General features: G+C 43.1%; 1 protein-coding gene across 1 annotated transcript in view; it reads right to left on the reverse strand.

The window, feature by feature from the left end:
- Window positions 1-13,949, reverse strand: part of LOC120019671 (monocarboxylate transporter 10-like) — a 55,785-nt gene that overhangs the window by 9,435 nt on the left and 32,401 nt on the right. The window contains exons 2-3 of the mRNA XM_038963043.1: window positions 10,669-10,813; window positions 8,973-9,402 (exon numbers count right to left, since the gene is read on the reverse strand). Coding sequence (XP_038818971.1) covers window positions 8,973-9,402; window positions 10,669-10,813 — 575 coding nt within the window. The remainder of the gene's footprint in view (window positions 1-8,972; window positions 9,403-10,668; window positions 10,814-13,949) is intronic.

Consider the following 13,949-nt stretch of genomic DNA (forward strand, 5'->3'; position numbering starts at 1 on the left):
AATTACAGCTTTTAGTCTTCTATCTCAGCCAAGGAACTCTGTATTTCGGTCAGAGTGGTCACTGGGTTCTTAGTAACCTCCCTGACCAAGGTCCTTCTTGTCCGGTTGCTCAGTTTGTTCGGACGGGGCTGCCAGCTCTAGGCAGTTCCATCTTTTTTTCCATTTCCCAATGATAGAGACCACTGTGCTCTTGGAAACTTTCAACACTCTAGAAAAAGTTTAATACCCTTCCCCAGATATATGCTTTAATCACAATTCTCTCTCGGAGATCTACGGTCAGTTCCTTGGACTTCATGGTATAGTTTTTGCTCTGACATGCACTTCTGTGATATTTAATGGCAGTTGGCATCCAATATGTTGCATTACTGCCTCCAACTGAACTATAGTATAAATATATTACACTTTGTGATACAAAATGAGAAAGGGGAACCGGGAAAATAAAGAAATAAAATACATTTTAATTACCCTACCAACTAACCCTATACTCGAAACCTATCACCTTGTGGCCTCCCGAGTGGCGCAGTGATCTAAGGCACTGCATCGCAGTGCTTGAGGCGTCACTACAGACCCGGGTTTGATCCCGGGCTATGTCATAACCGGCCGTGACCGGGAGTCTCATAGGGCGGTGCATAATTGGCCCAGCGTGGTCCGGGTTAGGAGAGGGTTTGGTGGAGAGGGCTTTACTGGCTCATCGCACTGTAGTTACTCCTTGTGGCGGGCCTGGCGCATGCAAGCTGACTTAGGTCGTCAGTTGAGCGGTGTTTCCTCCGACACATTGGTGCAGCTGGCTTCCGGGTTAAGCGGGCAGGTATTAAGGAGCACAGTTTGGCAGGTCATGTTTCAGAGGATGAGACAATGAGATGAGATGCACCTGACCTGACCTCAATTTGGAGTGTCATAGCAAATGAGGTGGGAATACTTATGTAAATGAGATATTTCTGTATTTCATTTTCAAAAACAATGTGCTAACATTTCTAAAAACATGTTTTCACTGTTGTTATGGGGTTGTGTGTGTGTAGATGGTGAGAGAAAAATATATATTTAATACATTTTGAATTCAGGCTGTAACAACAAAATGTGCAATAAGTCAAGGGGTATGAATACATTGTATCCCTATATAATATTCATAGCAGCCGCTGCAACTCCTTCTGCTCAATTCACAGGCAAAGCAAAAGCACCATCGCAACTATTGTGGGCTGCATAGTTGCGGTCGTAGTGTATCGGAGCATGTGAAATGCGGCCCAGATGTCGATTCCAGGCCTCTGCCGGTCCCTCCTACACGGGAGCACCAATCGGTGTGCCCCAGAGCTGGGGAGGCTGCCTGGGAGGCCCGGCCTGGTACCTGGAGCCCTGCCAGTAGCTGCAGCCCCAAGGATACCAACACCCCATCCAAACCCCTTCCTGCTGCTGCGTCCCAGTCAAAGAGCCTCTATTCCACCTTCAGTCTGGTTTCACGAGGCTATAGTACTACAGCCCACAGACAACATTCCTCCAGTCCACAGGGTGTCCCACTCCCTGCTGGCTCAGACGCCAGGCCTGCTGTGCTTGGCCATTATACTACCCAGCAACACCTGGCCCTTAAATACTGCTAGGGCACCTGCTCTCAGGCTCACTTGCCCTTTTCTTACTGGCCAGTGGGCATCATCCCTCCCTATCAAGCACATAACCTTGGGGGATGTTGACTCTTCCAAATGCCACCCTATTCCCTATGTAGTGCACTACTTTGACTAGAGCACTAGGGGACCCTGGTAGTGAATATATAGGGGATAGGCTGGCATTTGGGCCGTGTCCCCGTCTGTGATCGCGTATTCTAGAATGTGGACTAGCCACGTGACCTAATGCTTACTGACTTACCACCCGCCAGGTGTCCCTGTCAGGAGCATGGAACATCCCACCCTCCTTAAATAAACACCCACACTGACCAGCAAACAATACACAAACAAGGCACACAAACAACAGCGTCAGTGCATGCTGACGCACGTCACGCGCTCTCGCACGCACATTGCACAGACAAACCAACAACACAACCGTCATCCTCGATGACAGACACACACACACACCCCCCAAGACACATACACACACACACACCCCCCAAGACACATACACACTGCTTGTTAAACTAATTCCATCTGCAGCTCAGCCACTATTTTACATTTACATTTGTCATTTAGCAGACGCTCTTATCCAGACCGACTTGTTGGAGCAATTGGGCCCTTGAGCAAGGTATTTAACCCCTAGCGCTCTTAACCATTAGGCTACTTGCCGCCCTCTCCAAAAGCTTTATTATAAACCTTTCCAGGACATAACACCCTCCCTCCAGCACACAGCAGCTGGTGACAAATGAGTTTGTTGTTGTCAAAGTGGTGGCAGCTAGTCACTGTCACTGGTGAGTTTAACACAGTGGTGCAAAACCAACATCAAAGTAAATGCTGAATAAACTTTCTAATTTGATAAACAGGTTTCATTATTGAATGTAATTAGGAAGCACTGAGAAAGCTAGCCTGCGCTGCCTCTGGTAGGCTACCTTAACACAATCCATGCACTGACTGGATCTGCTACCGCCTGCCCCGTTTTTGCACACCAATGCCATCCAGACTTCACACATATCCTGCAAAACATACAGTTCAACTTGTCCTTGGAAATGTCTTTCCCTTTAATCAGACCTCTAGGAACACAGTCGTACGTGGTGAAATACGCTATCTAATTCTCCAATATGTGAAATAACTGGAATAGTGTGAGAGGGAAAGCTTTTTCAGGACTTTAGACTCCCAGTCTTCAGCTGATAGGGGAGGGACTTGGCTACGGATGAGGGGGAATAGGCACACACACACACACGGACTGTGGCACTAAAGGGCTGGACTCAGCACTTTGACCAGAGCAGAGGAGCTGAGGGAAAACAGAATAGCTCAAATATCCCACTAGGATTAGCAGCTCTGTTAGTCCCTGCACACTTCGAGGTGAGCACTCCCTTCCTGAAAGGTTAAACAATCCAGCCTTTCATCCCTGGGTTCCCCTGTCTTCCTGATGATATAGAAGCTTCGGGCTGGGCCCAGGGATGGGGCTAGGGCTGGACACTGACAGGGCCCAGCGGTGGCCCAGCCTGGGTAGCAGACACTACAGTGTTAGGAGAACACGGAGGGCTGTCCCCAGAAGAAAGTGACCTCCCTCCAATAACAAAGTAATCTCCTCCAAATAAACAATGACCTACTGAGCCCCAGGACAGATCTCTCCTCTCCGGCTCTCCACAGAAGATGTTTTCCATCCTATAAATGGTATGCAATACTGGAATAATAAGACCTGTGTTTATGTAACCTCACCAAACCTCCCAGACATATTTACGGACTCTCCACAGACCACACTACTAAAGCATCTACCGTATATATAGTAGGGGATTGAATAACTGCTGTGAAATACTTTAACTGGTATGCATCCAAACAATACCACACACACCTTATTATATAGATCGAATTATCCTCCGTTTGGACGCCCTGAGTTCTACAGAGTCTCATGCTCTTCAGACCAGGGATAACTATAGTTTTAACTAGGCTTTGCAGAAAGTAAAACATTTTCCAAGGAAACAAAGTTACTTTGGAGGTGACTACAACTATTTGAATACAGATCCCCAAAAAGGACTACTTTTCAAAACTATTTGAATACAGATCTCAGGAAGTGACTACTTTTCTGAAACTATTGGATTGGCTGCCTTCAACTAATAGCAGTGCTGGTTGAGCACACACAATTCATTTCTATCTGAACATTCTGTAAAAGTCCATTCTCCTGAATGTCCATTGCCCCAGGTGTACATCAATCAAGTCAAACCAATTAACTAATGCTATTTTGTACAGATATTATAAATAAGTTGACTAAACGACTTTGACTCTTTCAAGATGCCACTGAAAAAAGGTTTAAAAGCTGCAATTCATTTAAGAATACTTGAAAATACTGCAGAGTAATTCAAAGCCCATTGCAACCAGCAAGTTGGATGCTAAGCAAAAACAACTTTGAACCTCTTTGTCCATCTGAGGGAAAGTGCTCTTATTTTAAAAACACATTATACCTGGGGTAGTCGGCTAGATTCAGCCGCGGGACGATTTTTGTCAGAGTGGATGGTGGTGGGGGGGGGTCGGAACATAATCATAATAATTTGTACACTGCAAATTGACCCCAAATAAGCACAAAAATAGATTGTATTTGAAAATAACAATAATTTCATACCTTTAATTACACTGAGACACGTTTACACATTTTTTGTTCGTGGGAATACTTGGGAACAGATTTCCTAAATACATTTTTAGCTGAATTTCTGGTGATTTTACAGTCGTCACCTGTTGCCGACCCCTGCACTATACCATCTTTAAAAAGGGACAGTTTACTCAGAATATAAACAAACATGATTTTTTCCAGCTACTTTGACTGTAGTTGATTTAAGAAGGCAGTTTTGGGATATTTCCTTGACACTTAATAGCCATATTTTGTTGATGTTAGCATTCTCAGTTCTTGTGCCTGTGTATTACAACTGTAATTACTTGAAGCAACATTTTATTAGCATGTTGTTACATAACTGTGGTAATTTCATTTTAATTCCATAGCAATGAGTTGAGAGTTTTTGTAACTACTGTAAAGTGACTGTTCCTTATTCCACTTACATAATAATTCCATTAGATTGCAATTATGAAGCAATTTCTAACGTGTTAGTAACAATAATGTTGCTGTTGTCCCAATACATGTCAAGTGTTACTGTATTACCTCACTCATTATGAAAATATATTTGTTAGTTCATTTTGAAGCTGCAAAAATGGTCTACTCTAATGTTGAGGTGATTCCATGTCCCTCACGTATTTAATTCTAGACTATAAGCTATATTAAGATCCATATCCAAGAGCCTTCCAAAATGTGCTTATGATCATATATTTAGAAGGATTCAACTAACTATTGTAGTTTTTGGTTATTAAATATTTGGAAGCCATCAAATACAAATATTTTTTCAAGAAGGCATATATTCAAATACCGTCAAACAGTATTTGGTTGTATGAGAGGTATTCAAAATACTTTCAAATATTATTTGTTTTTCTGAGACCTGTATTTGAATATCAAAGAAAATAGTTGCCTTTTAGTTGAAACTCTATATTCAACCTTGAGTATTTAAAAAGTTGGTATTTTCAAATAAAACTACAAACTACAACTATCTTCCAGTCAAGGTCTGAAGCACTTTAGTTTTGCTTTCCAGACTCATGTCATACAGTGACTGTGGGAATCAAATCAAGTTTATTTTATATAGCCCTTCGTACATCAGCTAATATCTCGAAGTGCTGTACAGAAACTACAGGCACTGTCTTTGGGATAATGTGTACAGTAAAATACAAGACTGACCAGTATTCTATCTATCTAGGACTGTTATGGCACCACAGATTAACAGTCCAGTATATGATGTGTAAGCAGTGCTTGTATTTTATATCTTTGTACCATTTGAAGACAAACATTTAACATAAGCTGACAGAAAAAACCACTGATGTGTGTGTCTAAGCCTGACAAGCCTATATCATAGCAGCATTTCAAATTTTGACATGCAGTGTACAAAATGAGTTGCTTTTTGACTAAACGCTTACAATACGGTACTCCGTTGAACTGAGCAGCAACAGGCCAAAGGTCAGGAGAGATGTTTAAAAACAACTCTCATGCCATAGGAAGGAAGGAAACAAAAAAACTCCAGCTCAAAAACAGTGACACAGGTCCTTGAGGCCATACAAAGACATTATGCCACAGGCATAGCTGAGGTGTAGGCTTCCCCTCTCCTAACCTTCCACACTTGATAATGTGCGTTTTTGTATTTGTGCTTGTGAAGCTCGAGATCAGGGGTCTCCAAACTTTTCCAGCACGAGAGCTACTTTAAAAAATAATGAAACACGTCGCAAGCTACTCATTTATTTTATAGCCTTTGAATAGGCACATTGTTCTCTTCTCCCATGCCCTGCAGCTCTTCCCCTGGTCCTGAGTGTGCAATAGATGTGTTTTCTGTCTATATACCTGGTAAATAATAGTAAACAGTATTTGACCTGACAGGCCCCAGTAAAATTATCTTAAGTATTTTCCAGAATTCAGTTCTCGGTTTTATTTTTCCTGGGTTGGGATTTTTTTTCTTCAGTTTTTTACTCTCAATATTAGATTTATTAATAGAGAAACAAGGAAAATTGATGTTCTGAGTCCATGTCAATACTTAAATCACATCAGTAAACGTGTTTCAATTGTGGGCGTAGCTATATTGCTGGGGATCAGACATGTCCTGTGCGAGTGAGGCAGGTTGAAGTTCCCAGTGTGAGAGCAGTGCAGAAAGTGTCATATGCTGAGGCAGTGACGAAAGTAAAGGATGGTGGGCAAAGGGTGAGGGAGCCTGAGAGGATCCCTGTGAGTAGTCGGCCATTACAGAGTGATCCCAACAGTTTGTGCTTTAGGGAGGTTGGCTTCTTGGCATTTATAGCTATGGTCATTAATTGTAACACACAGATGGAAAGGAAATCCCAGATGATTTAATTGGTAGTAACAGCAACAGAGATTTCAGTGCAGAAGAACTACAGGAAGCTTTGAGAGAAGGGTTCCAGCCTCCCAGATCAACGGCCTGGTGTAGGATCTGTTGGGGTCAAAGTAGTGGGAAGGGGTAGTGGGGTGTGTTGTATTCAGACGCCTTAACTTTTCCCACATTTTATTACGTTACAGCCTTATTCTAAAATGGATGAAAAAAAAAAAAAACTCAATCTACACATAATACCCCATAATGACAAAGCAAAAACAGGTTATTAGAAATGTTTGCAAAAAAAATAACAAATAAAAATACCTTATTTACCTAAGCATTTAGACCCTTTGCGATGACTCGAAATTGAGCTTAGGTGGATCCTTTCCATTGATCATCCTTGAGATGTTTCTACAATTAAGAGTCCACCTGTGGTAAATTCAAATGATTGGACATGATTTGGAGAGGCACACAACTGTCTATATAAGGTCCCACAGTTGACAGTGCATGTCAGATATAACACTAAGCCATGAGGTCGAAGGAATTGTCCGTAGAGCGCAGAGAGGATTGTGTCCCCAAGAACTCAATCGTTCTTAAGTGGATGAAGTTTGGAACCACCAAGACTCTTCCTAGAGCTGGCCGCCCGGCCAAACTGAGCAATCGAGGGAGAAAAGCCTTGGTCAGGGAGGTGAACAAGAACCCAATGGTCAGTCTGACAGAGCTCCAGAGTTCCTTTGTGGAGATGGGAGAACCTTCCAGAAGGACAACCATCTCTGCAGCACTCCACCAATCAGGACTTTATGGGAGAGTGGCCAGACGGAAGCAACATGACAGCCCGCATGGAGTTTGCCAAAAAGCACGTAAAGGACTTTCAGACCATGAGAAACAAGATTCTCTGGTCTGATGAAACCAAGATTTAACTATTTGGCCTGAATGCCAAGCGTCATGTCTGTAGGAAACATGGCACCATCCCTACGGTGAAGCATGGTGGCAAGCATCAATGCTGTGGGAATGTTATTCAGCAACAGGGACTGGGAGACTAGTCAGGATCGAGGCAAAGATGAACAGAGCAAAGTACAGAGAGATCTTTGATGAAAACCTGCTCCAGAGCACTCAGGACCTCAGACTGTGTGAAGGTTCACCTTCTAACAGGACAACGACCCTAACCACACAGCCAAGACAATGCAGGAGTGGCTTCGGGACAAGTCTCTGAATGTCCTTCAGTGGGCCAGGTGAGGCCCGGACTTGAATCCAATCGAACATCTCTGGAGAGACCTGAAAATAGCTGTGCAGCGACACTCCCCATCCAACCTGACAGAGCCTGAGGGGATCTGCAGAGAAGAATGGGAGAAACTCCCCAAATACAGGTGTGCCAAGCGTGTAGCATCATACCCAAGAAGACTTGATGCTGTAATAGCTGGCAAAGGTGCTTAAACAAAGTACTGAGTAAAGGGTCTGAATACTTACGTAAATGTGATATGTAAACTTTTTATATATTTGCCAAAATGTCTAAAAACCTGTTTTCGCTTTGTCATTATGGGGTATTGTGTGTTTACTGAGGGAAGAAAACGACACTTTTAAACCACTTTAGAATAAGGCTGTAACATAAAATGTGGAAAAAGTCAAGTGGTCTGAAAACTTTCCGAATGCACTGTATATAGGGCTAGACATATAGGGCTATATAGGGCTAAAATTTCCTTTTTCACATTTCCCTTTTTTTGTGAGCAAATGTGAAAGAAGATGATGGTCTAGCGATGTTTCTGCTGTTAGGACTACTTCTGCAGCACATCATGGCACTGTTTGTAGAAAAATGGCCACCCAATTGATACAAATAAATCATGATTTATAGTTCAGTCAGGTAAGCCTACTTTGACGTTTACATTCAATTGTAAAGGTTTTTGGGGAAAGTCTTTCGGTCTACCCACAAGACGTTATCATTAGCGTCGCTAACTGTCAACATACGGCGTCATAAACAAATGTGTGCACCAAACCGACAGAGGCAACATTGATGGAAATGTATTGGCAGATGTGTTACATTTGGCATTTTAAGCCAAACGTGGTTAACTAGGGGTAGGATAATGGTTTTTTTACAGTTTGGGATGGAACAAATGAGAACAAAAATTCATGTACTTTCAGAATTGCTTGGCGAGCTACTCATAGGTGGACAGCAAGCTACTGGCAGAGATCCCTGCTCTAGATCTACTAACCAATAACCCCTGGCTATTACTGTCAACTGAGTTACCCAGAGCCAATGTCCAAAACACACCATGAGAGAAATGGAGAATATGATGGACAGTGGACACGAAATCAACCCCACATGTTCCACACGGCCACGTTTCTATGCTGCGTTTCTACTTCTGTTATTTTTTTGCCACATGTCAGTAACCTTTAACACAGCGAGACCGGAGTAATGAAAACAAAAACACACACACCAATAGTACACATCACCACTGAAAACACAACTCACCAGGTGAACGTAAGGCACAAAGTATCCGTAGAGAGCTGCCGGGATGCCGAAGGCCCAGATCCGGTAGCCCAGAGACTTCCAGATGTTGACGTTGAACACCTTACTCATGGGCGGGCAGCGGCTGCCTGGCTTGTTGCTGCTGACAGGCTTGGGCAGCAGGGGAGTGTAGGTTAACCCAGCCAGCATGAGGATGAACATGAGGATGCTGAGGACCCTCATTGTGTTCTGCAGGCCCACCTTCTCCAGCAGGCCGGACAGGAGAAAGGGCAGGGTGACGGTGAAGGCAGAGCTGCCGGCCGTCACGATGCCGTTGACCAGGCCCAGGCGCTTCTTGAAGTAGTGTCCCAGGATCACCAAGCTGGGCTGGTAGGCAAAGGAGCAGCCGGTGGCGAACACGATGCCGTAGGTGAAGTACATGGGACCCAGGGACCTGTGGGTTCAGAGAGTAGAAGAGAGACAGGATAGGATGAGAGTTCCCCACAGTCATGTTTATACCTGCTTAAAATTTCACACAGAAAAAAAAACAAGCTCTATGAACTTGACTCAGAGGTTCTAGCAAAACAAGTTCTCAAGTCTGACTTGAACCAAACACCAGGGTGAAGATAATTGAGCTGCTGTGAACTTGCTAGCCTGGTCCAACTTCCAACACCTGGAGGGTATCAGTTACAGCCTCACTCCCAGGGTGTGTACACTCACTATGCTGACAGTGTTTGTTTACTTCCCAGTCCTCGTTTTTTTTTTTTTACCTTTATTTAACTAGGCAAGTCAGTTAAGAACAAATTCTTATTTACAATGATGGCCTAGGAACAGTGGGTTAACTACCTTGTTCAGGGGCAGAACGACAGATTTACTACACCTTGTCAGCTCAGGGAGTCGCTCTAGCAACCTTTCGGTTACTGGCCCAAAGCTCTAACCAGGGTTACCGTTAGCACATCACTAATCCTGGATAAATAGATCCATGAGAGAGGTCAGGGGTGAGTTGGAGCTGCTTCCAGGCCAGCGCTAATGACAGGTCTCTCAGAGTGCTACGATCACCAAGACAAGAGCGCTAATGTTTACTCACTTGTCACGCCACTGCAGGGCTAACCCTAGATAAAACGCAGCTGTGGTATTCATTTATTGCGTTTAACAATACTTTCACTGTACTTCTACTTTGACCCAGTGATATGTCACCTGCAGTAGTGTTCCCTTAATTTAGTAAACAGATAATGGGTTTTGAAAAAGCTAGAGATATTTTGAGTGTGACAAAAAAAAAAATTTAAAGACCACCCAGAGAACAGATCCAGAGGGGGTTGTCTAGGTGTTATTCAAAGTCAGGCAATAGCCTTACTGACTGACACGGAGCCAACTACTATTATTATTATTGTAGTAGTAGTGTATGTATGCATGTATGTAGATTAAAATGGTTGAGAGTTTGGTATTGTGCCATCTCGTGAGATGTCTAGAAAGAGAGGACCTGAGAGCAGGCTGAGCTCCTGTACATTCTTTATCACACACACACACACACACACACACACACACACACACACACACACACACACACACACACACACACACACACACACACACACACACACACACACACACACACACACACACACACGTATAAAAAGTCCCTGGCACACCAACACCTGACAGCGTTTAGACACAACACATCAGAATGGTTGTTGAGGAGGGTAGCTATACAAGTACTGACGTGACGAAGGAGCTGGCCAGCAGTCCCACCAGGCCCACGGCGGCTCCGCCCACGGCTGTCACCCTGCAGCCCAGCAAGTCTGTGAAGACACTGACGATGGGAGAACAGAAGAAGATCATCCCCATGGAGAGGGAGCCCACCCAAGCTGCAGGACAGAGAGAGATATGAGGGTTAGGCTACGTGTTACATTACAGTATCTGAACAATAACGGCAGTATTTAACTGTTCACACAGGCTTTGTTGTTACATGGGAAATGTTGCTGGAGTGTGAGGTGAAGCGATGCACTCCTCTTCTGGCTGCCCCGCTAAACAAACGTTTTAAAAGTCAGGTTTTACGAATTACTATGAACAATGCATGGCAACAAAGAAAAGAGGTGAGTAAGTAAAACCTTCCTCCATATAGGTTCATGTTAAGCCTATAGGCTTATGTACACAGACGAGTACCAGTCAAAAGTTTGGACACCTACTCATTCAAGGGTTTTTCCTTTATTTTTTACTATTTTCTACATTGTAGAATAATAGTAAAGACAACAAAACTATGTAATAACACATATGGAATCATGTAGTTACCAAAAAAAAAAAAAATCTAAATATATTTTATATTTGAGATTTGAGATTCTCTAAAGTAGCCACCCTTTGCCTTGATGACAGCTTTGCACACTCTTGGCATTCTCTCAACCAGCTTCATGAGGTAGTCACCTGGAATGCATTTAAATGAACAGGTGTGCCTTGTTAAAAGTTCATTTGTAGAATTTATTTCCTTCTTAATGCTTTTGAGCCAATCAGTTGTGTTGTGACAAGGTAGTGGTGGTATACAGAAGATAGCCCTATTTGGTAAAAAACCAAGTCCATATTATGGCAAGAACAGCTCAAATGAGCAAAAAAACGACAGTCCATCATTACTTTGAGACATGAATGTCAGTCAATACAGAAAATTTCAAGAACTAGTAAAGTTTCTTCAAGTGCAGTTGCAAAAACAAATCAGGCACTATGATGAAACAGGCTCTCATGAGGACCACCACAGGAAAGGAAGACCCAGAGTTACCTCTGCTGCAGAGGATAAGTTCATTCGAGTTGACGGCCTCAGAAACTGCAGCCCAAATAAATGTTTCAGAGTTCAAGTAACAGACACATCTCAACATCAACTGTTCAGAGGAGACTGCGTGAATCAGGCCTTCATGGTCAAATTGCTGCAAAGAAACGACTACTAAAAGACACCAATAAGAAGAAGAGACTTGCTTGGGCCAAGAAACATGAGCAATGGACATTAGACCGGTGGAAATCTGTCCTTTGGTCTGAGGAGTCATGTCTTTGTGAGATGCAGAGAAGATGAATGGATGATCTCTGCATGTGTGGTTCCCACGATGAAGTATGGAGGTGGTGTGATGGTGCTTTGTTGGTGACACTGTCTGTGATTTATTTAGAATTCAAGGCACACTTAACCAGCATGGCTACCACAGAATTCTGCAGAGATACGCCATCCCATTTGGTTTGCGCTTATTGGGACTATCATTTGTTTTTCAACAGGACAATGACCCAAAACACCTCCAGGCTGTGTAAGGGCTATTTGACCAAGGAGAGTGATAGAGTGCTGCATCAGATGACCTGACCTCCACAATCACCTGACCTCAACCCAATCGAGATGGTTTGGGATGAGTTGGACCGTAGAGTGAAGGAAAAGCAGCCAACAAGTGCTCAGCTTATGTAGGAACTCCTTCAAAACTGTTGGAAAAGCATTCCAGGTGAAACTGGTTGAGAGAATGCCAAGAGTGTGCAAAGCTGTCATGAAGGCAACGGGTGGCTACTTTGAAGAATCCAACATACATTTTGATTTGTTTAACACTTTTTTGGTTACTTACATGATTCCATATGTGATATTTCATAGTTTTGATGTCTTCACTATTATTCTACAGTGAGGAAAAGAGTACATATAAAGAAAAACCCTTGAATGAGTAGGTGTGTCCAAACTTTGGACTGGTACTGTACATTCAATAGTTTTCTGCATTACGCTTCATTTCTGGGTTAATTAGTTAAATGCTCAGAGGACAAAAAGAGACACTTATCTAAACAAACACATCCTCTGGTCTAAACCAGAGGATATGTTTGGGCTCCCGAGTGGCGCAGCGGTCTAAGGCAATGCATCTCAGTGCTAGAGGCGTCACTACAGACCTTGGTTCGATTCCAGGCTGTATCACTACCGGCCGTGATTGGGAGTCCCATTGGGCCAGTGTCGTCCGGGTTAGGGTTTGATCGTCATTGTAAATAAGAATTTGTTCTTAACTGACTTGCCTAGTTAAAGAAAAGGTTAAAAGTAAAATAAACTTAAGACTGATCCTATGGAATAGGCCATGTTAATCTACACACGACAGTCCTAAAAGACGAGGTTGCGTGACCTTAATATCTGAATCCTAACCAACGTATTAGAGAATACAGTGAACTAGAGTTTCAGAGGCTTGATCTAAACATGTAGTACCACCCAGACCAGTAGTGAAGCACACTAGTAGTAGGACAAAGAAGCAGGAAGAGCGACTGAGGAAAGAGGAAGCGCTGATCAGGAAAACAGTTGAGTCTTATATCAACACCAAATACACAATACACACCATATCCTTCTAACAGACACGGAAAAATAACCCTTACAGTTCCTCATGACAAAAAAAAACTAACATATAGCTTAGGCCTATGTTATATCAGCCCTTTTGAATAATGATATTCCCGGATCAGAATAACCACCTAAATACATGTCAAAAGAGAGAACACACTGTGCAAAAACTGATAGAATCAACGTTGTTTCCACGTCATTTCAACCCCCCCCCCCCCAAAAAAAAATCTGTGATGACATTGAACCAAACTGGAAAACTTTTGGGATTTGCAAAAAGTCAGTGGCATTTTGTCTTTTTCCCCCTTCACCTAACTTTTAATTTAAATCCACTGACATTGTGATTTTTTTAATTTTTATGTCGATTTCACATTTGTTGACAACTCAACCAAATGTAAATTTAAACAAGACGTTGAACTGACGTCTGTGCCCGGTGTGGAATGTACTTATTCCTCTTGTTTACTGTGCAGGTAAATGACTACAGGGACTAACAGAAGGCTAATAGAGGTGTGAACCGGTCCTAGCCGACATATAGACCCATGGAGCTGCTCTGCTTGTCTGATCTCTATCTGGGTCCCAGCAGACCTTAGTCTACCACCATGGCCATAACAACCCTCACTCTAGGATCCCTCCTTGGAATAAATAAACACAGCATGGAGCTGAAGAAATATTGTTTCCTGCCTTTA

Source organism: Salvelinus namaycush, chromosome 24 (genome assembly GCF_016432855.1).
Source record: "Salvelinus namaycush isolate Seneca chromosome 24, SaNama_1.0, whole genome shotgun sequence".
NCBI lineage: Eukaryota > Metazoa > Chordata > Actinopteri > Salmoniformes > Salmonidae > Salvelinus > Salvelinus namaycush.